At 42.0% G+C, this 22906-nt stretch overlaps 2 protein-coding genes across 2 annotated transcripts; one reads left to right on the top strand and one right to left on the bottom strand.

Moving 5' to 3' along the window:
- Positions 1–5871: 5871 nt before the first annotated feature.
- FITM2 (fat storage inducing transmembrane protein 2) lies at positions 5872–7741 on the top strand. The gene is made up of 2 exons (XM_053452895.1): positions 5872–6044; positions 6975–7741. Exons 1-2 carry the CDS (start codon positions 5872–5874, stop codon positions 7585–7587), a joined length of 786 nt encoding a protein of 261 aa, XP_053308870.1. The 3' UTR covers positions 7588–7741.
- A 2569-nt stretch (positions 7742–10310) lies between these two features.
- Positions 10311–21022, bottom strand: GDAP1L1 (ganglioside induced differentiation associated protein 1 like 1). Its single transcript, XM_053453001.1, has 6 exons — positions 20846–21022; positions 17010–17202; positions 14151–14324; positions 13690–13784; positions 13208–13322; positions 10311–11548 (listed from the first exon to the last, which is right to left on the bottom strand). The coding sequence occupies exons 1-6, from the start codon at positions 21020–21022 to the stop codon at positions 11205–11207; spliced, it is 1098 nt and encodes a 365-aa protein (XP_053308976.1). The 3' UTR covers positions 10311–11204.
- Between the last annotated feature and the right edge of the window lie 1884 nt (positions 21023–22906).

Below are 22906 nucleotides of genomic sequence, written 5' to 3'. Positions count from 1 at the left end.
TTTGTCTTCTATCCCATTATTAGGGACCATCATATCCATACTGAGTCCATTGTATGTTTTTCCTTTGAAGAGGTGGGCACTACCATGGTGGCAGAAGAGTTGCTACAGAAGGTACCTAAAGTATAGCTGGTGACTTGGCCTGGCTCGTCAAAAGAAGGGGAGTGCAAAATGGAGCCAAGCCAACCTCAACACTTCTTCCCCTTCAGTAGTTTAATCCTTTCCTTCTGTCGTCAATACGGAAACTCCAGAACAAAGTCCACTTAGAATCCAAAATGGCAGGGCCTTCAGGAGCTGGGCAAAGAACATGTGGGACACCTTGGGACGTTGGTGCCCAAGCTGTTTGTAGTCCCATCACAGCTGGGATTTTTGAAATATATTGATTTGAATAACTTGTTTGGAGTCGTTTCTTTGGACAAATCAATGAAACAAAAATTTTTTGGTAGTGTAACAAATCCAGAAGAACTCCAAAAGTGAGTTGGTTGTCTCAGCAGATGTCTTCTCACTACATCAATGGTCAGGATGCTCATCTGCCTGTTCTACAGAAGCTCATCTGCCGGGAAAGTCTAATCGCGCCTCACATCTGATGAACATCAGATGAAGACCTTCATGACGGCAGGAGAGACGTCTGTCATTTGCCCCGGAGAACCAGCGAGCGCACCTATGACTTATTACAATATCCCTTTACAGCAAGAAGCCGTGACTCTGTAGGGCAACGGAACATTTTTCCTGTTAACGTTCTCAGATATTTTGTTTTTCCAAGCCTTGAGAATAAATTTGCGCGCTGATCTCGCTCCCCACCTTCAAACAAGCAGTCCGTTTAGTCTGAATAAAACAGCCTTGTCATGGGAAGAAAGCTACGCACAAATGCATTTCTGTATCATAAAATGGTCAAAATGTGCCGGCAAAGCAAATCTTATATAGCGGCCACCTGCACATAAAATATCTTACATGAACGTAGTGCGGTCACAAGCTCCGTAGTTTAGAGGAACAGTCAACTTTTTGTGTAAAAAAATAAAAATAAATAATAATTAATATTATTATTAATTATTAAATAATAATATAAATTACATTTTGGATTATTTTCTATATTTTTTATTATTATATTATATTTTTTATTGTTATTATATGACATACGCTACATGGTCTCCTAGCATGACCCGGGCTACTATGTTATCAGCATGGATAGGATATTGCTATTCGTGGCTTACCCCCGATGCCCCAACGAATGACATACCACGTGTGATAAGACTGCACCCTCATTTGCATATTATGATTTATTGGTTTATATAGCACCATCATATCCCACAGCGCTGTACAATGGGTACTCATATGAGGTATAATTAATTTAATGACCTACTCTTCTTGATGGCTTTTGGGCTGAGAAGAAGTTCTCTCGCTTCTCCTCACCCTGTCCTTACAAAGGCTACCCGAGCCAATCAAGATCTATCAGCAACTTTTAACCATATGGGAGATAACTTCATGGGGAGGAATAATCGCAGTGCCTAGGTTATTTTAATAGAGGGGGGGATATAACACTATTAACTAATGCCGCCGTGCGGTACTTTGTGACTTCATTTTATGTTACCCTTCGTATATCTGGTATGACATCATACAAGCTTGTATCAGCTTTTCCAACAAGGGACTGTATCTGGTAATCCGCAGATCAACGAGATCTTTCTCTACTCTGCTGAAAAGCCGCGTGAGCGAGAAATCGTGGCCTGATCCGTGCAAAAATAACGCCGTTTGATGAGGGATTTTATTCTTAAGGGGGGGATCTCGACCTGTCGGGCGACTTTGGAGGGGGAGGCTTGTTAGGCTTTCGATAACGATCTTCTCTTTCAAGGTTGATGAGCGACGGGGAAAATAAAGTAAGAAAAACAGAAACGATTTTTTCCCGCTGGCTTCATCGAAACAGAAGGAAGTGTTAGGAGAGCGCACCAATGTTTGGAGAAGGTTTATTTCGAGGAGCCTGTCACACAATGTGAAATATTCCGCAGCGATAAAGGAATTATTCGATGCTGCTTAGTCCACTTTAACCGCGTCAACGTGGGCTTTAATAAGAAGCATTGAAGTGAATATGATGGCTGGAGTGTCCCTTTAACGATGACCATAGTTCTATGTTCAGTTCTAGAATGAAATCCTTGCATAATTAGGTTGGGACCATATAGATGAGTCTAGAACCTAGCTCTGGAAGCCCGGAACAATAAAATCCCGATGTCTACAAAAGAAACAAAGAGGTTTAAATGTAGTTTTCAGAGCTCCTTATCGTCCCGAGGCAGTGTTAGCTTTGCTTGGCTCCGTCCTAAGCGGTGTAATTATACGAGAATTCCTTCGGACGAGCGTTTTATATTTCTTCAGCCGTTGTATGTTCCTGGATGTCTTTTTGGTAGCAGGTTCTGCTGATACAAGCATATTTTTTAGAGGCTTTCGGTAAACAGAGCGGTTACTGCAGCTGAGTAAATTGTAACCCTGTAACTTAATGTACGCAGCTGTTCCAGAAGCAGGTCCTCGGCGGTTGTTTTAGGATTATACCGGCAATCAGCATTCCATCTAAAGGAGCCATTCCATCCAAGGTCCAAGTGGATCTCTGTGAAGCCCTAATGGATCTTCTCGTTATTGGTACAAGTCCGTTAGTGGTCTTTAATGTTTTATTATAGCCAGGGGGATTAGTAGGAGGAGGTTCTCCCGCTTTACCTCACCTAAAGTGTTGGGTACAGTTCTGGAGACCCCCATTTACAAAAGGGTATTTACATTCTGGAGAGAGATCAGAGGAGGCCGGCGAAAATGGATAAAAAAAATATCACAAAAGACTAAAGGGTCTCAATATGTACGGCTTGGGGAGAGAGGAGAGAGAGAGAGGGGGATAGGAGAGAGAGACGGGGAGAGAAGAGAGAGAGATAGAGAGAGGGGGATAAGAGAGAGAGACAGGGAGAGAAGAGAGAGGGGATGGGAGAGAGATGGGGAGAGAGAGGGGATGGGAGAGAGAGAGACGGGGAGAGAAGAGAGAGGGGATGGGAGAGAGACGGGGAGAGAAGAGAGGGGATGGAAGAGAGAGACAGAGATAGAAGAGAGAGAGAAGGGATCAGAGAGAGAGACGGGTAGAGAAGAGAGCGAGGGGATGGGAGAGAGAGACAGGGAGAGAAGAGAGAGAGAGACAGGGAGAGAAGAGAGAGAGGGGATGGGAGAGAGGCATTTAAATACTTAAATGGATTTAACAAAGTGCAGGAGTTTATTTCAACGGAGGAAAAAAGTTACAAGAGGCCATAATCTAATACTAGAGGGTTAGGTTAGGGTTACTTTACTGAGAAGGTGGTAGATAAGTGGAACCGCCTCCCAGCAGAAGTTCTAGATGCTAAGACAATGAAGGACTTTAAACGTACATGGGGCAGGCGGGAGGTATGCTGCCTAATGGATCGATTGTGGCAGCTACCGTCATCTTGGCAGGGAAGACTCTGCTTGTTTTATTTTCTAGGGGGATCTCTCGGGAACGTTCGAATATCAGCTTTTTGTATAAAATTGCGGAATCAGCATATTTTTCTCTATGGAGTTTGCAAAACCGCACATGCTGTATTAACATTTACTGTTAATGAATTTCACATACGCGGGGAAGTCTGGGAACCGGTCAGGAGGAAGCTAGGATGCCAAAATGAATGAACGTGAAAGGAGCTTTGCTAAGAACCCATCCGTGTCTGCCGTTCATCTAATTGTGAACCCCTTCAGCTCATACTCTGTATAGATTAATACAAAATACATACAAAATACTCATTTATTAGAAATCATAGACTTATTTTTCCCCACGATTAAAGGGACCAGTGACCTTTAAAGCATACGACAGCTGGGTGTTACGTTGAGTCTATTTTCTTGAAGTGATCCGTCGGATTGAACCCGACTTCTACGGAATCCAGACACTAATGGGTTAATGCGAGGACATCCAGAAGCCATGTGCTGCTCGGTTTTGATTGAGGACCAACTCTGGTATAGTGGAGATTATGCCGCAGGCGCGGGGGGGCCACATTTTACACCAATTGGGAGTCTTATACATGATCACAGCGGGGGGAGATTTGGAAGAAGTCGGTTTCAGACTGTGTGGCCCCGAGAAGCTGCCGCTTCGCCCTAAGATTGGGTCAATTAGACCCTGAGAGGTCCCAGGTGTGCAGATGTTGATCATCGTCATGGACACATTTGAGGATATGAGGAGATCAGTGATAGAGAGGAACCGGGTCGTATTCTATTAGGGATTTTCCTAGGTAATCTTTTTCACTTATTGGCATGTTGGTATCACTGTTCCGCTGACAGCACCCAGACCTCTACGGGTTCCGTTGGGTGATCGAGAACAGGACTGATAGTGTAAATGTAGAAAAATATGAAAAATCTGCTTCCCAGCTGAACAGCACCACCTGGTGCCAAGATCATGACACAACAGGCAACAGATTCAAGTCATTTTAGTTGGCCGATTAGTAAAGCATTTCTTAAATATATTCTGATTAGATTATCCTTCGATATGCCTTAAATTAATTTCCCCAACAAATATCTTCTCCCCTCCTTCTCCTTTTACATTCTGCACGAGGACCACAATACGGAGGGTGCAGGGTGAGTGTGCGTATGGTGCAGGGTGAGTGTGCGTATGAGGCAGGGTGAGTGTGCGTATGAGGCAGGGTGAGTGTGCGTATGAGGCAGGGTGAGTGTGCGTATGAGGCAGGGTGAGTGTGCGTATGAAGCAGGGTGTGTGTATGGTGCAGTTGTGAGTGTATGGTGCAGGTGTGAGTGTGTGTATGGTGCAAGTGTGAGTGTGTGTATGGTGCATGGTGTGTGTGTGTATGGTGCATGGTGTGTGTGTGTATGGTGCAGGGTGTGTATGTGTATGGTGCAGGGTGTGTATATGGTGCAGGGTGTGTGTGTGTATGGTGCAGGGTGTGTATGTGTATGGTGCAGGGTGTGTATATGGTGCAGGGTGTGTGTGTGTATGGTGCAGGGTGTGTATATGGTGCAGGGTGTGTGTGTGTGTGTGTATGGTGCAGGGGTGAGTGTGTGAATGGTGCAGGGGTGAGTGTGTGAATGGTGCAGGGGTGAGTGTGTGAATGGTGCAGGGTGAGTGTGTGTATGGTGCAGGGTGAGTGTGTGTATGGTGCAGGGTGAGTGTGTGTATGGTGCAGGGTGAGTGTGTGTATGGTGCAGGGTGAGTGTGTGTATGGTGCAGGGTGTTAAGAGTATGTTATGAGAGATTGTATGGGTTTGGTAGTGGGGGGGGGGTGCACCCAGGTGCCACTAACCCCAATCTCACACCTCTATAGTTATAGTATAGGTGTGTGGGGGGCGGTTATGTTTCTGTGATTATAAAGACATATTGGGAAAGTTGCAGGAAAATTAATTTTATACGTTGGCTACTGTTTTCGTACTCCCAACTGCCCCTGTTAAATTTGCATTCCAAATCCCTTTTTTCCTCCCCTGATGCCCCTCTTTTCTAGGAGCTCGGAATGTTTGCTGGGTATGAGGGGATCGCAGGGTTCTACGGCCCTAAAAGCCCCGATAATGTGTATAGAAACAGCAGGAAATATGTTTATACAATAATATTTGTAAATAAAATACATTATTTCACTCAGTTGCCTAAATAGCTCCCATTTGACATAAATTTGATACATTGATAAACCCCAACCCTTGCCACACCCTTCAAAACTAAGGCGCCTACATCACTTAACCACCCATCCTAGTCATTTAACCAGCCATTGTATTAAACTGTAATTGTTTACTGTCAATAAAGGTACTTCAGTAAAAAAAAAAAAAGTCATTCTTATGCGTCCTTGACTGTGATTGGCGGAGCTTCTTGCGCGCTAGTGTCGCCTCGGGTCACACGGTCGCTTCCGGGGTCGCAGCATGGAGCTGGTGGAGAGATGCGCTCTGCTGCTCAGGAGACGGTTTCTGAATGAGACCGTCCGCCGTCACTTCGCGGCGGTGCTGGCGTGTATGCTAGTGGGCGGCTCGCTCGTGAAGGAGCTGTGGCCGCTACCGGACACTTACCTCAATAACAAGCGGAACGTCCTCAACGTGTGAGTGGGGGAGCCTTGGGTGAGGGCGGTCACCTTACTGCCGAGGCGTCAGCAGCTGTGGCCGTCACTCGGGCCGTCTCTCGGACACATAGCGCTCTCTCTGGTCTTCTTATTAATGACATCATTATTTTAGCTGTAATTTTTTTTTTACGTGTTTTTCTCCCTCTCCTTGTAGTTCATTCTGTGACATATTATACGGAATATAGTGTTTATTACAGATGTAAAAAGCTATTATAAATGTAAAGTGGAGAATTCGAGATTTTGAATATTTTCCAAACCTTCAAATTCAAAACAATTAAATATAATATAAAGCCAAATTTCTATAGTTATTTCTTTTTTATTTATAGTATTTATTATGATACATTACTTATGTTGCATTATATATATATATATCTTCCTTAGAAGTAACTTAATTGCAAAAGGGTTTTAAAAAAAGGTTTTAAACTTAAACTTGGATCAGCGAACACAACGTGCCATTGGAACACAGGAGTGATGGGAGTGATAAAGGGCCATTGGAACACAGGAGTGATGGGAGTGATAAAGGGCCATTGGAACACAGGAGTGATGGGAGTGATAAAGGGCCATTGGAACACAGGAGTGATGGGAGTGATAAAGGGCCATTGGACACAGGAGTGATGGGAGTGATAAAGGGCCTCTGTACGCCTATGAAGAGATTCCATAAAAAAATCAGCTGTTTCCAGCTGCAATAGTCATTTACAACATTAACCCCGTCTGCGCTGGATTTCCCATCCATTTCATGTTTCATTTTAATGGAGTGCTTTTCTTTCAAAAACAAGGTCTAAGTGACCTCAAACGTTAAAGAAATAAACTTATTTTGAAATGTATGCTCCTGGCCCAACAAATCTTACATTGAAATGTCCGATCCTTTGTTTTCTTGCAATAACGCACCTTGTTTCTATTCCTTTTCAGGTATTTTGTGAAGCTTTCTTGGGGTTGGACATTCTGCCTTCTTCTGCCTTTTATCGCGCTGACAAACTACGTGCTGTCCCAAAGCGTAAGATTAGTGCTACGTCGGTTGAGCTCCTTGCTGGTGGGGACGGTTGTCTGGTACCTCTGCACAAGCTTTTTCCTATACGTCGAACACATCACCGGAAGCTGCTATGACTCGGAAGCCCTGTTGGAGCTCAAAAGTCAGCACTCCAACAGAAGCGACTGTAAACTAAACGACGGGTACTGGCATGGCTTTGACATATCCGGCCACTGCTTTTTACTGCCTTATTGCGTGTTAATGATTATGGAAGAAACCTCCGTTATCCACGACGACCGCCTGGAACGACACTGGCAGAAAACGGCTATAAACGTTTTGTTTGTGGCATTGGGGTCTCTGACCATAATCTGGGTTTGGATGTTTTTCTGCACTGCCATCTATTTCCACGATATCTGGCAGAAGTTACTCGGAACTGCCTTTGGTATAACGGGGTGGCTCGTGACCTACAGGTGGTGGTACCTGAAGCCTTTGTCTCCTGGGCTACCCCCGAGAAGAACATCTTACAAAGCAAAGCCGTGGGGCTACCACAACTAACTTTTAATACCTCACTACACTTTAAGTTCAACATTTAAATTATTTTTGTAATTTTACTTTGGGGGGAAATTACCATATTTGAACAAATGCCGGTTGTATCAATTTTTAAACCGTTGCCAACAGCAGTGTCTTTACATTCATCAGAAGAACATAAAGCAGTGAATGCTTTGTCATCGTTTTATAAGCTGTTATGTAGATAATTATATTCTGTATCGGGAATATATAATGCTAGAGGTATTGATGACACGAAGGGAACCTGCCTCCCCTCTGCTGGTTGCTATATCTAATTTTTTTTTATAGTTCTTTAATTTTATTACAGTGTAGACAGTGAGAATATTTGTGGAAATGAGACCAGGGACGTGGTGAGTAATAGGTTGGCACCATACGAAGCTCTGTGTTATGGATAGGAACCAGTCCCTCTAAATGTCCGTTTTGATCAATAATTCTTTCCGAGGCTATTTTAGTAATTTACCTTTAATGAACTGACCTTGCCGCAGGCACAGATTCCCAGCGAACCAATCTGCAATATTATTTGTCCCGTCTCTCGTGAACAATATTTTGCGTAATATTTAAGAGGGGATGACACGAAGGCGGGATAAGAAATCGATTATCTTCTGGGAATTCACAAGTTTGTTGAGACGTTCGCAGCCGTTCCTTTAGCGTTGATGATGAACGGAACTTGGGGGAGTTAAGTTGGACTAATGCTTTGGTGCGCAGTCACTGTCGGGCTGAGGAATGGGAAGTCCTAAAGAGACTCGCAAACGTGACAAAAAGCCGCAGCTGGTAAGAGGCTAAAGCCTAGCAAATGTATATGTGCCCTACCCGTTCAAAAGTTTGGGGTCACTTAGAAATTTCCTTATTTTTGAAAGAACCGTCCATTTAAAATAACATGAAATGGATCGGAAATCCAGCGCAGACGGGGTTAATGTTGGAAATGACTATTGTAGCTGTAAACGGCTGATTTTTAATGGAATCTCTTCATAGCCATTTATCACTCCCATCACTTAGTTTCAAAGGCTAATTGATGGTTAGAAAACCCTTTTTGCAATGATGTTACAGCCAGAAATGTCCCTGTTTTCCAAAACAGCTCAGTGACCTCAAACTTTTGAACGGTAGTGTAGCTAGAAAAAAAGCTAGTTATGCACACTTACTTTGCCTTGCTTTGTGCTGTTGGAGAAAGTATCAGGGACCTCTCTGGCATGGACGCCCAATATGCACTGCAGATGCAATTTTTATTGCAATGGCTGCTTTAAATATGGTATTTCTGTATCGAAATGCAGTAGAGTTTGTTGATACAGTGAACCAAAAAGTGACTTTTAAGCATACGTGTGTATATATATATATATATATATTATATGCGTGTTTATATATGTATATTATATGTGTGTTTATATATATTGTGGAGCTTGCTGTGAAATCTAGCAATAGAGCCTGATATATAATATGTGGAACAAGAAGAGAGAGACATGGAGCAGGGCTGCACACAGGTCAGCAACTTATGGATTCTTGCCTGAAAACAAATATTTTATGGAATTTTATTTGAGATTCCATTTTTATTCGTTCCAGAACCCCTGGCCTGTTTGGGGTCCTCGAGTACCGGGGTTGTGCTCCGCTGTCAGGTCTGTGTTTTCCGGCAACACCGTCCTTTGCCTACTGTAAAGGTTACCTTTCGTGCATATTAAAAGTTACGCTTAAAGCTTTTGGAGGCTGCTATATAATAAAGTAGAGCTCTTATCACTAATGCTGCCGGTACTATAACGCGGGCGTCTGTTAGTTTGGTGATGCGTATAAAATACACTATATTAATCTGGATTTAAGCAAATATAAGCAATATATTTTTTATTGTGTTAGTAACGCCATTGAGACCCTATACCTCTAACGTAGGTTGTGTATCACGATTACAGTATTGACGTGTTTTATTAATAACATCGCCGTTCATTATAACACTAAATGCTTGTTGCCATTTTGAAGAAAAAAACCAAAACTATTGGGTGCGTTTACTAAACTGTGCGTTTAAAGGAAAATTGAACATCGCAGCTCCCTGATCTCCCTGTATAATCTATTGTTAAGTGAGATGACGTTAAGAAATCTCCCCACATTAATTATACATTGTACAGGGCCAGCTCAGTCTGCCGCCTAGTGCCGAGTAAAGTCTGGGGGTTTAAGCATTCGACCCTGCGTTTAGTAAATAAAGCCGTTTGTGCGGTTTGACTATATTGTGCACTATTCTTTTAATTCATTCATTTTTAGATTTGTTAAATTTAAATCTATTGTTTTTATGTTAGTTGTTTTCTTGTATTTCATATCCAGAAAAAAATAACAAACAAATAAAGAGAGCTGGAAATACATAGATTTGGTTCTGTAATATTTTTTTTTTCTTTTGATAAATTTAATAATTCTCTAAATGCAGATGCTTCAAATGACTAGTTCTGGTAAGTCACTTTTTTTTAATTTTTATTTTACACTTTTTTTATTTTTCTTGCCATGGGATATAAACATAGCTCCTTGTGTCTTAAGACTGAGCTCATCATCTGACCGTAGATGCCAAGCAGCTCGTGCCGTCTTGCCTAGACCTGCCCCTTGGCCCAATAAATAAAAGGTAACGTCTCATAAGGTTTTTGGGACCTCGGAGGGTTTTTCCATCAACTTTGATGAAAAACTCCATTAATTTACAATTTTTTTTTTTCACACGCAAAAGAAATAGATAAAGTAAATCTCTAAGCTTTTTTTTTTTCCCAACAAAATTTTATTGAAGATCCGCAAGGCTTTCTAGTTTCGTTTCTTAGAGTTTCTTTTGCTCTTTCCGACATACAAAAGGCACAAGAAAGTGTTGGACCCTGTGACTGTTTATGAGAATGTACACAAACGATTCGACACATCGTCGACACTCCTACGTTAACCGGGAGAATCCCCGAACTCCGTTCCTTTACACAAATACAGAATGCAGGGCGGGGGGGGGGGGCGTCGGGGCACCTGTGAACGGTGATACAAGCCACTGGACAGATGGTCAAAATCTTTGACAATAACAGGAGCTGTTTCGAAGGCATCAAAAAAGGGTAAAAAAAAGTTTCGTACATTCTAAAAACAGCTCAAGTAAAAAATAAATTCAATGGTTTTTTTTTTTTTTTGTGTAACAAAAAAAACCCAACAAAATTTCAAAAACACTAGTCTATGCAGTACTGTGTAATTTCCATTATTTACGGCTTTTACATAAAATTATTATCTGTGCTTTTTTATTTTATTTAGCTCAAAATAAATTGTGGGGCTGGGGGAAATATTTTCTTTATTTTTTAACTGTTATGGCTTATGTTTATGTATTTTTTTTCTTTACTGATTCAGATTCAAAATTAAAATTCCGGCAAATATTTAAACACCTCTTTCAATGCAGTAGTTTTATTTACGTAGAATTACTGCAATGTCTTTGTTTCACCTACAAAAGGCTTAGTTTTTATTATTTTTGTTGTAAGATACGTTCTAATTTTCTAAGGTGGAATGTTTATAATACCAGCAAAGATAATTTTTATCATGTGTTGTTTTTTTTTTCTTCTGATTTATACAACTAGGTTTTATATTATCACATAGCACAGACACATCAAACTAATTTAATTAAACGGTCATTAGATATATTTTTTCTTGAGGTACCAGTAAGCAAAATATCCCATTCCTCCCAATGATCCCATGAGAAAAGACGCCCCAAAAAAAGATGGCGGCTTTCGTTTGACGAGTCGGAATGCGTTGGGTAAAACAGCCGAGAGGAGCGTCGTATGGATATCTCCCAGCACTTTTCGGAATGCGTATCTCTTCTGTATTCTCTCGAAGAAGGACTGTATGTTGGGTCTGTTTCCATCTTCCCAGTATTTTTTGGAAAGTCCGAGAAACTTAAGCCGATGCAGAGTGGCGCCCAGCAGAATGTCGGCTAAGGTGAAGACGTGTCCGCAGAGCCAGAGCTCACATTTTTTACCTGGGTGGGCAAGAAAAATATATCTGTTAGACATTTTCACTGGTGAGACAATTTGTGTATTTCTTGCACGTAACGAGTATAATTCAGGTATGTGTTTAGGGAGCATAAAGTCGCTAAAAGAAGCACCGATTTCCCATCCTCCCCTTTTTGGGGGTTTCCTTTGTTTCCATATCGTCGATATTCCTTTTGTATTTAATTAACCATATTTTTGGTTTTGCTCCATTAAAGCCCCGTGTGAGTCCCTCCTTTGCCGGGTTTTATTCGTATGAGCTGGATCCTTTCTATGCTTCTTTATGGGTTTTCCTTTGGGCGTAAAAGGGAATTTCCCAGGGTACCTGAAGTTGTACCTCTTTTTGGGGGAAGTGGCTTTCTAAAGGGGCAGGGCTAGCTCCAGATGACCTTCACTGGGTGGGGAGTAGGCAGGAAGTGGGTGGGGAGTAGGTGTGGTCAGGTGCCAAAGGTATGCCTTTAGGGAATTAATTGGATAACATGCATTGAGCGCGTTGTCTGCCGACCGTGTATCGAGAGACGGTTAGGATTTCTGGTTGCCTGACCCTGTCCCAATATTTATGGACAGGATAGACCAGGGGTGTCCAACCTGCGGCCCTCCAGCTGCTGCATGACTACATCTCCTATCCTCCTCAGCCAGCCTCTTAGCTGAAAGAGCATTATGGGGGAGATGTAGTCCTGCAGCAGCTGGAGGGCCACAGGTTGGACGCCCCTGGGATAGACAGACAGCTCCTATGTTCATAACATATCTGGTTTTGTTGATTGCTGGATAAACCCTATGAAAATCTAGCGCTAGGAGGTTCCTTGGGAGACTCGGCAAAGGTCAGATAAATTATTCATACTTCCTGATAGCTTTGGAGCACATTGAGGAAGGTGATTATCTGGGATAAAAGCAAAAGGCCGGGAAGCCAGCATTTCTTTATACATGAACCGATATTGCTGTTCAAAAATACATGTCGAGTGATGGCTTCAAGGGCCGTGGAACTCATAGTAGGATTAGTTTTTATTATGCCAATTGTAGTATAATTGACTTCTTAGTTTAAAATTCTATCCCGTTTTTAATTACATTTTGGAATCTCAGTCTTTCAGAGGGGTCATGGTTTGGTCATCATAAGAGCTTTTGACACCATGGTCGAGGAAAGACCCCCCAGCCTCTGGTTACTATGGAATGTAGAAAGACATTTCAAGAAATATTGCATCACCATCAGATACAAAGGAGATAGGAGTTCCATTATGACCAACAACCTGCCCAATAGACCTCGATAGTCCCATCAAATAGGGTAACAGAGCACAACCAGAAACAGCTTCCGGCAATGCAACCAACTGCCGGAGAAACATACCCCTTCATTGCCATCAAGTGCTTTAGAGCTATGTTACTTTCACCTGCGAGAGAGGCTGATCTCTGCATTACATCAATTGCTACGGAGAGTTCTATGTAAGCATCAACTGCCAGAGGGAAAGAGCTCATTTTTACCATCAAATGTCAAAGCAGCAGGACCACCGACCATGACAGAGACAGATAATTAAAACCCTTTTGCATCAATTCCTTTTTGTTCTTTCTAGATCACTACTGTACGGACTACAGAGGCCATAACGTATCGACAGAAACTGACATTTACCGTACACAATATAACCTCAATTCGATCTTACCTTCATATTCTATTTTCCTCTTTTCTAGCTCCGCCTCGATCTGGTCTAAGACCATGGCTAGCTCGATTAGAATTTTCTTTAAGTAGTTCACATTATCATGTTCCAAGATTTTATCCTTAAAAAAAAAAGAGAGAGAAAGATCTAAGCAGCTTATTCATACTTTCTTTCTTACGATTGTGAGCTTGTAGCTTAACAGGCATTTCACGAGAAGATGGACCATCTCTGAAGGTCCGGTAGGCAAAGAAGTGACTCTTAAGGGTCTCTTGCTATTCCCAATAAGCGATGGAGCCGGTGAATGGTGTCGCCCCCCAGCTCCCCTCCAAGCTATTTCTCATAACTTTCATTCTGCAAACCTTTGACCGTTTTAGAAGCCCTTCGCTGGCCTGAATTAAATGCACTGAACTATACAAGGTATATTAATCAAGTTGGAATACTTGTTTGGTCAACAGATAAAAATCAATATGGCGCCATCGGCATCTTACCATGAGCTTCTTCTGCTTGGAAAGGTACGGTTCTGTTAGCTGAGGTTCGTCCTGATCAAACTTCATGAATTCTGTTGATCCGTTTTCCAAATGTCCTGAGGATTAATTGGCAAAGGAGTGAACCTTGTTCTTATTCAACTTAAAGTGAACTTTTCACAGAAAAAGAATATGCATCCTACAGATATTATGGCTATGTGGCACATGTTAGAGGATGGGGATTTACCGGGTCGTATCGCAGGAAAGGACTAAGTCGAGTTACTGACTTTTAAAGTATCTGTGGGATGCAAACTTATTTCTTTATCCCTTTAGGGGCCTATGTTATCTACTTAATGACTGACCCAAGTGTTTACAGCTAGAACTTTGATGGACCTGCTATTGATACCTGGCAAAAGGACTTTAAATGGCCGTCTTTTCCCACTTGTTGACTTAGCAAAATGTAGCCAGATAACGTGGCCACTTACGGCGGATCTCAGCGGTGGCGTACTTTGGGATCATAGAATCTGTTGTAAGTTCTGGGTGTAGAATACATCCGTGAGTGTAGGCATCCATCGGTAGATTCTCCAAGATGTCTCTGTATTGTAGAACTCTTGTGTGGAGAAGGCTTCCGGCTTCAGGTATCAGCTGTGGAATAAGTTCTGGAGGTAAAATAATAAAAAAAACTTTAATAAATTAAAAACATAATTATTAAATGGGTCCACATAATTTAAGAGGTTGAAGGAGAAATGTCAGGGAAGTCTCGTTGAGGGGACCAAGAAGGTTTGCCCAACCCCAAACCCCAATAGATTATAAACCTGCAAGAACTGGGCTCTTTGTTCGTTCATGCTACTGTTAATTTGCATATTGTTCATTTAGGGTTCTAATAGTGCTACAGAAATGAATATAAATAAAATATATTAATAATCTGTACAACAACCAGTTTGTCCTAAAAACAGGGCGATACTGGACCAAGATGTAGTCAAGTACTTCGGCAGGATCATCTCTGTGCTCCTACCCTGTCGGCTTTCCATGCGGTGGCATTTGGTGACTGCCATTGTATGGATCAAAGTTCCGGTCTTTAAATAGGTTGGAGCATAGGGTGCTCCTTTTGCTGTGTGTATTTGTTGGCGGCTAAAAGTCTCATCCCTTTGGCCGAGCTCGTGCGGAAGGCTGAGTGTTCTGGCTGGAAGGCTGACGATCTGTAGAGGTACGTTGGTTAGGAGAAGGAGCTGAAGTCAATACATTGATGCCAGTCCCTGAACCACTAATGGATGCCAACCCGACAGGATCTCCTGGTGCATAAACCAACAGCATTGCTACAAATGTAGCAGATTTTAATACTTTCATTAAAAGGCAAGAAAATTTACTGGAAGTTTGCTCAGTCTTTGAGCGGTATGAAAGAAGGGTATGACTATTGTAACTGGTGCCATCACACTACAAGTGGGTGGCAGAAACGCACCTCCTCATGGGATGAGTAAACCAACATATTGCATCTCCCACCCGCATTCTTAATCAAGTACGGTTAGTTGGCAAAAATAATACACCTATAAAAATAAATTAATTACATTTAATAATGTGTAGGATGGCAAAAATTTACATTTCTGGCAATTTTATACGGGGTATTCTCTGGCGGGGGATAAAATACATTGTGGAATCTAAAGAGGATCTTGACAACCTTTAAGTCAATTTGTTGGTATATGAAGACTAGATAGACATAGACATTATTTTTTATTAGTGCTTTACAGGTTTCCATGTCCTATGCTTGAAGTATCAAGTGCAACGTTCCCCTGCGGATATGATTATCCCTCCGACTCTTAGGTTGAAGATATAACATGCCGGGGAAGATCATGTGATGCTCCAAAATGATCCCAATACCTTCCATCCCTGGTATCTATGTCCAGTCAACAACAACCCAATATGGCGGCACCCTCCTTCTGCCCAAAACTTTTGATTCTTGAGTAAATATTCATGACAGTACTCTAAGAAGCTTTAGTAATCACTACCTTGATGTTTTATTTTGAGATATTGTAACTACAGCCTCACTGTTGCAACCTTGGCAAGTCGTCGGACACATTCGGAAGCCAAGTCAACATCCACAAATAACTCCGATAAACAACAAAGGTAATCATTACGAAACTGATCCGCGGTAATCAAGCAGATAGGCGTATAATTAGTGGAAGGCAATTTCTCTTTTTTCGTTGTAAGAGTCTAGGAATTTAAAGCTGAACTTACTGAGACATTTAGTTTTAAGGGATGACCGGAGTAATGGGTGAAGACAGGCCCTGGATCGAGGAAAACTTATTAGAAGTGAAGATGGAGTCTTAAATGAGGAACACTCGATATCGATGCGCCTTGAATGCTCAATGAATGCGCCTTGAATGTATCTCCAATGAGTAGCAGAATCTTGACCAAACCTTGGTTGCCCTGACCCTATGAATTTAGTTTTATAAATGTTTCTCGATAAGATAAAGATATTGTTTGCTATTGGGGGGAGGTTTTAAAAATAGCAAAAGTCAGGGCTGGTGGTCAACTAGCTGGAACAAGAGACAAGTAAAGGAGGTCCAACCGAAACAAGGACCAAGCTTGAAGGAAAAGGCTAGCTGGAACCATACAAAGCCAAGATTTGGTGGCTCAAATGAGGCTATATAATGGAAAGTAAACCTAAGAAACCCAAGAAACCAACACTTGGCTCTTCAGTGGCCAAACACATCTAACCGGGGGGAGGACTAAAAGCTTTAGTTCACCAGCTGGGCCTGGTCAACAATGACAACTATAAAACGAATCAAATTTTTTATGTGTTTTATTTGTAAGTAAAGCAGATTCTCCCAGTGCAATTAAAAGACGTTTATATCCTACGGCGTTCATTTACAAGCAGCAAACAGCCAGTGAAGCCTAAAGGCGGCTATAATTTAGGTTTCTACCGGTCCCAACAGCTGGTAGCTCCCAGATGGCACGACGGGGAAAAAAAAGGGAAATAAGATTCTTACAAAAGAACCATTTTCAAAGAAACACAACAGAAAATCAAAAGGTTCATCAAACAGATGCTTTCACCCAGCTGTGTCTCGAAGAGGTATCTGAAATGAGATTGGCTAACATGAACGTTCTATTCGGAATTAACAATGTTAATTATGGGACAAGCCTCTTTTTTCTCTAATTTTTTAGGGTCACGGGGGGCAGAGGAAGTTTGCACCCCTGGGACCCATTGTTTTCTGTAATTTGAGGATACTTCTATCCAATCTCCTTAACCGACCATGTTGAAGACACGACATCATACTCAAGGTTTTAAGCCAAACCTTCAATCACATCACAGAGCGTAGAGAGATCTGAGTTATCGGTCGCTTTACCTCCAACAAAATTGTTTTCGATGTAGTCAATAATCTGGTTATAATCGCTGATGATGTTGTCGCAATGGATAACGACCGGCACTTCTTCTCCGAGGTTGAGACGCATAAACCAAGGCTCTTTGTGTTCTGTGAGGGGCAGGCTGACGTCTCGCTCGTCACACGGCAGTCCCTTCTCGGCAATCACCAGCCGTATCTATGTACAAAGGACACAAGACACAAAGTATGTTACTGGACTACCAGGCTGTTGACCAGTGTGAAGGACTCCTGATCACATGGCGGACTGGGAGAGGGAGGCTTGATATCATGATCACATGACCTACGGGACAAGGAACCGATGAAGGAGCGGCAAATGATGCATGTCTTGGGGTATCGTTTGATCTTCACATGCTCCTCATTTTGAGATGACGTATTTTGGAGATGGAACCCAACGCAACTAATGTTTTATTGAGTAAACTCAGAATGCCCCCTCGGGTACATAGTATAGGACCCCTGTCTGGGCCTTAAATACCATGGAATTGCCCTTCCATCGTAGCTCAGACAGGATGCCAGTTGCCCCGTCAATGAAATAATACTACAGCTGTGTAAATGTATTGATAGCCAAGTTTGGGCCTTTATTTTTCAGTCTTCTCCCCTTTTTTGGATACAGTTTCTGATTACATTACTAAGAAACGATGGAACCATTTGTTTATCTGCGTCCTCCCTGGATAATGTATAACTCATGCCAAGGTCTGCGATGGTATCACTAATAACCATGACGTAGCAAGTTTATATTCCTTATATCAGGTCAAATGAATAAGACAACGGCCAAATGGACAATGTTACCTCGGGGGGTATAAATAAACCCTTCTGTTGTTGGTAAATTGGGTTATTTGGTTTTTAGGCATTGACGGGTCTTAACCCCTTCAGTGCACGGGTTCCGTGCGACAGAATCTCCCATAATGGATTAGAGGGAAAGTAAGATGATTTTAACAAGGTGTTCCACTTTAAGGGGCAACCATTACCATCTCAGCTTATTCCTCATCGCTTAGATCAGGGGTGTCCAACCTGCGGCCCTCCAGCTGCTGCAGGACTACATCACCCATACGCCTCTGCCTTAGCTGAAAGAGCATTATGGGAGATGTAGTCCTGCAGCAGCTGGAGGGCCGCAGGTTGGACACCCCTGGCTTCGGTAGAACTAGTTATGCGTGTCTTTTGTTTGTAGCATGGTGCACTTGCGTTTCTTGTATGTGGTTTAACGTAAAGGGACTGTTTGACCTGTTTGTCAGAAGGTGACAGAACTGGCGCATCAAGTAATTGTTTGTCCTGGGGTTATCTCTCCATCTTCCTTCCGCTTACAAGGGTGAGAAAACTTAATGGGGGGGAATAATGACAGAGATCCTGGAATAAAACGAAAAAGTGGCTATGTACATTAATGTATCTTTTGGAAGCAACCCAAGGAAGCTCTAGAAACCTTCCTTGTGTATGAGCTTCTTGGCTACGAGTTCTATTATATGCTAATTACCCATTATAAATCTCAGCATACCTACTAGCACCTATTTAAGCTCAGTATTCCACGATACACTTTGCCTCTTTAAGGGTTTTTTTTAAAAAACCTTTGCCGGTAATCATGTGTATTATATATCGCCTGCAGCAGTTCTTGAGTAAACCACCCCTACTTTCGGAAAATCGGGGAACCGCTGAGTAGCACCTCTCCGCCACCGCCGGTCAGGCATGGACCATTCCATTAGTGTTCCAAGAGGGGTGCGCAAAATCACAGCCTGTTTGTATTTAAAGGGTCTGATGTGCTGGCGAGATTAACAGCGTTCTGGAATACACGCGGTTAAATGTGGCATTTATTGATCCCGCTAAAGAAAAAAAGATTTAAGCGCGCAGCTTTTAGGATACATTCAATAAAGATCAAATAACTCTCCTGAAATACAAAATACGCGTCTGTGAAACTGAAGGCCGACGATACTCTAGTTAAGAGGTCTTTTAATTTAGTCGTTTAATTGATGTTCTGCAGGGAATTGTGCAAGGCTTAACCCTTTCATGCACACAAAGTATGATAGTTACGCTTCCATATTATTAGCATTAATAGAATAGCCGGGAACTTCCCAGGGGGAGGTTAGCGGGAGCTCTCCCTCTATTGGGGGAGTGGCTTTTTGGTGTGGGGGTGGGGCTATCTCCAGACAGCCTTTAGTGGGTGGGGTAGTGGGCGTGACCAAACAGCTCCTCTTGCTAAAAAGGGACCCAGAAACCAAGGAAAGTTGGACTTCACCCGGAGACTCCAAGTCAAACCAGGACAGTTGGCAGGTATCGTTAGCAGCCGCTACATGTCAAAGCTTTGACTTAATGGGAGGAGACCTCGAAATAGCCTACTCTCCAAAATTGTACCTTTATTGTTTAATGCAGTCTGTTTCTTTTACTAAATGCAAATCGGCGCAGGCATCGCTTAGCTATCCAAATTAGGAAATTCACGTATTTTAGCTCCCCCTTCCTGCATGTACTGAAACCACGAAGCATGTAACCATCAGGCACGTGACCTACAGCACTCCAATTAAATTCACCGAAGCAGCAGCCAATCACACGCTTGATAGCAAAACATCAGGCGTTCAGACAGTGCTCCTCCCCCATTGGCTTGAGTTCTGCTGAGCATGTGTACGGAGCATACTGCGGTATGCCCTCTGCTTGCAGGAGAGTCTGCTGGGGGAGGAGTTAAGGGGGAAAAAAACCTCCAATAACTAAAGAATGCCTGCACTGATTTACATGCAAGAAAACGCACCGGACTCCGTTTAAAATACATTCAACGTGAAAAAAAAATACCTGAGTGCTGATTTCAAACTCAGGAGGTGACCGAAAAAATACTAAATGGAACATTGTTTATGTCAGTTAAGTTTTCCAAACTTCCGATATGCACTCTGTCTATCCGTGTGCTCGAAACCTATCTGTTTCACCTGCGAGAAAAGTACCAGGAGAAAAACCCACATGGGTTAAGCAATTATGTTGCAAAATGAACACAATTTTCACGTTTATGGTCTTTTTCCTACAATAAAGGGGTTAAAAAAAACAGATATGGGGTTTGCTATAACCCTGAATCTTTATTTTGAAATCTGACAAATCGAGGGTCCTCTATAAAACATTAAGGTCAATAATTAGCTGTAGGGAGCATATAAACTCCAACAGCCGTCAGCCCTGCTGAAACAAGTTGACGGGATTTAATAAATAATGACATTTTCGGTCAATAGGAACTGATGGGGTCAAAGGAAGGGTCAACGGTTTTTCCAATCCTGCCTGGAAAATGTTGATATAATTAACCTTTTAAAGGCTGTGCAACCCGTTCTGCAACTGCCGCACAAAGGGTTAAACAGTGAAAGACACCAATATTTAATTTTTTATACCAAAATTCATATTTTTAAGCAGAAGAGAATAACCACATAGGTGATATAGATCTATGGAATCAAACCAGAGAAGAATAGCAAGAAAGCTCGTTGATTGGCGACCCTTGGCAACGTATAGCGACGGAATGCAACGTAGCAAGTGTAAGCCTTTATATATTTATATATATATATATATATATATATATATATATATATATATATATATATATATATGCCCTTGGTAAGTGTTAACCCCCGTGACCTTGGCTTAAAAATCATTTTATTCTGCAGCCAGACGGCCAGAAACAGTCGCAGTGGTTTTGGAGGAACCTGCCTGTCTCGTACAGCACAACAGGCTCCTTTTCCCCAAACAATGAATCCCCGTATGGATCTGGTGCGGGCGCGCATGCTGCACATCAGCCTTTCCGAGGCTTGCAGTAGACATGACAAGCTGATCCGAGCATCTCTAAGGGACCTTACCTTCTGAGAGCTGAAGGACTGCGTCCAGTGGTACAGGACGAGCCGGTCCTTGGCTTTGGGGTCGGACGGCTCGGGGATTTCGTCTTCTCCCTCTTTGGGTTTCCCCGCATCGTTCTCGATAGCTGAAATCGGCCACCAGCTGCATTTGGTGGGAGTAACATGGTTTGGAGTCGCCATGACAGCCTGAGAAAGAAGAAAGAGATGAGGGTTGGGACCAGCTGTGTAGCAGAAGATCACGTGGGTCCGGACACTACCATTTACACAGACCCTAAACCTCATCCCTCGTCGTCTAATTACACAGACCCGGCATAAACGACGACCCTCGGGAAACGCAACACTGTTTCATTTACCTATTCTGCACGACACATAATAACAGCTTTTTTTTTTTTTCATGCTACATTTATTTTTATACTCAAATCTTTGCACGCAAATAAATTCAAGGACGTCTAGTGTTTTTTGGTTTTTTTTTTTACTGTTTACAGTTATTTGACCTTTATCAGATAAGGAAATTTGGACCATAATGACCCAAATTAGGGTTAATATACACAAATTTTAAAATGAAGGACACAAGGGGTTAATCAAAATATTTGGAAATGTGTAGTTGTTTCTGTGATGTAAAAAAAACAAACCCAATAATTTGTTAATAAAAATATTGTCAATAAAATAATATTAGTAATAAAATAATAATAATGATGTTCTATTAAGTAACACTACATAAATATGATAGGAAGATGACTTTTCTTTATATAATAATAATGATGATAAATAATAATAATAATAATAATAATAATGTTCTATTATTTTTATTATTTTATTGTTTTATATAGCGCCGTCAAATTCCATAGCGCTGTACAATGGGTAGGCAGGACATAACAAGTAGCATTTAATATAACAAATTGACAGAACAGAAGGTGAGGAGGGCCCTGCTCAAACAAGCTTACAGTCTAGAGGGATTAAAGCAGCACTTTGTAAATATGATTGGAATCTGACTTAAGGGAGAATATTTTATTTGTGAAAAAATGATATTATATTTATTGGGTAATTTGGAGTTACGAGTATCAAAGAGGATTTAAAAAAATGAGGTCGGTAGATAAGTGGAACGGCCTCCCAGCAGAAGTGGTAGAGGGTAATACAGTGAGGGAATTTAAACATGGATGGGATAGGCATACGGCTCCTGAATCTAAGGCGAGACCAACGACTGATTACGTTTTTAGTCTTTATAGCAAGAAAAAGGGGCAACTAAAGGGCCTGAAAGGGGCCGATCTGCAGATTTTGTGTTTCTATAATGATAGTTAACCTTTTGAAAGGGCACCACCTAGTGGTGAATCAGCTTCATTGCAAAATTAGGATAAAAAAAAAATGCAATATATAATATATTCACAGTGTAATACGAATTTCTATTTTTTAGGCACTTCTGATCCCCCCCAAACAGCAGCCATTTAGCAATAATATGGAATGTGGACATAATTTTAGCCCCGTTTGGTACTTTGTATCAAACTCTTCCCCTCCTGCCACACAGCAGCCTCATTAGCATACCTGGGAACTTCCCGCAAGGGAAGTCTCCGGGTAGCCGGAGCTGAGAAGTTCCCAGGTATGGGCATTAATGGTGTCCAAAGATGGCTTTTAATTGCTTTTTGGGTTAAATTGCAGTGCAGCGCCACTGATTCAGCCCCTTGGTAACCATTACAGCAGTGAAAAATTAGATTAGGACTCGCCAAACCTTGACACAGTGTTGGTCGAAGTGATATATGGCTAAGTAGCGTGAGAGAATCCCCGATATTTATGTATGTAATATTTAAATAGTATCCGCCGGGTATGTGCTGAATTCTTGCCTCGTTTTGTGTAAATGCTGTATCCTGACGGATTTTTCCGTGGAATGACTTTGGAGCCGGGGCTGTTACACAATCGGCCCCCACGGTGCTGTATTCAGCAGAACTGGAGTCACAGGATTTCCATTAAGTAAAAGCATCTGTAGCAGGTAGAGCTCATCATCCTATTTTAGGAACGTGACATGCTAGATACGGCTTCTGGCTCCATGCCTCGTTAAAGCAGAACTGATCC

Source organism: Spea bombifrons, chromosome 13 (assembly GCF_027358695.1).
Source record: "Spea bombifrons isolate aSpeBom1 chromosome 13, aSpeBom1.2.pri, whole genome shotgun sequence".
NCBI classification, from domain to species: Eukaryota; Metazoa; Chordata; class Amphibia; order Anura; family Pelobatidae; genus Spea; species Spea bombifrons.
This window is presented reverse-complemented; position numbering and strand designations above follow the sequence as displayed.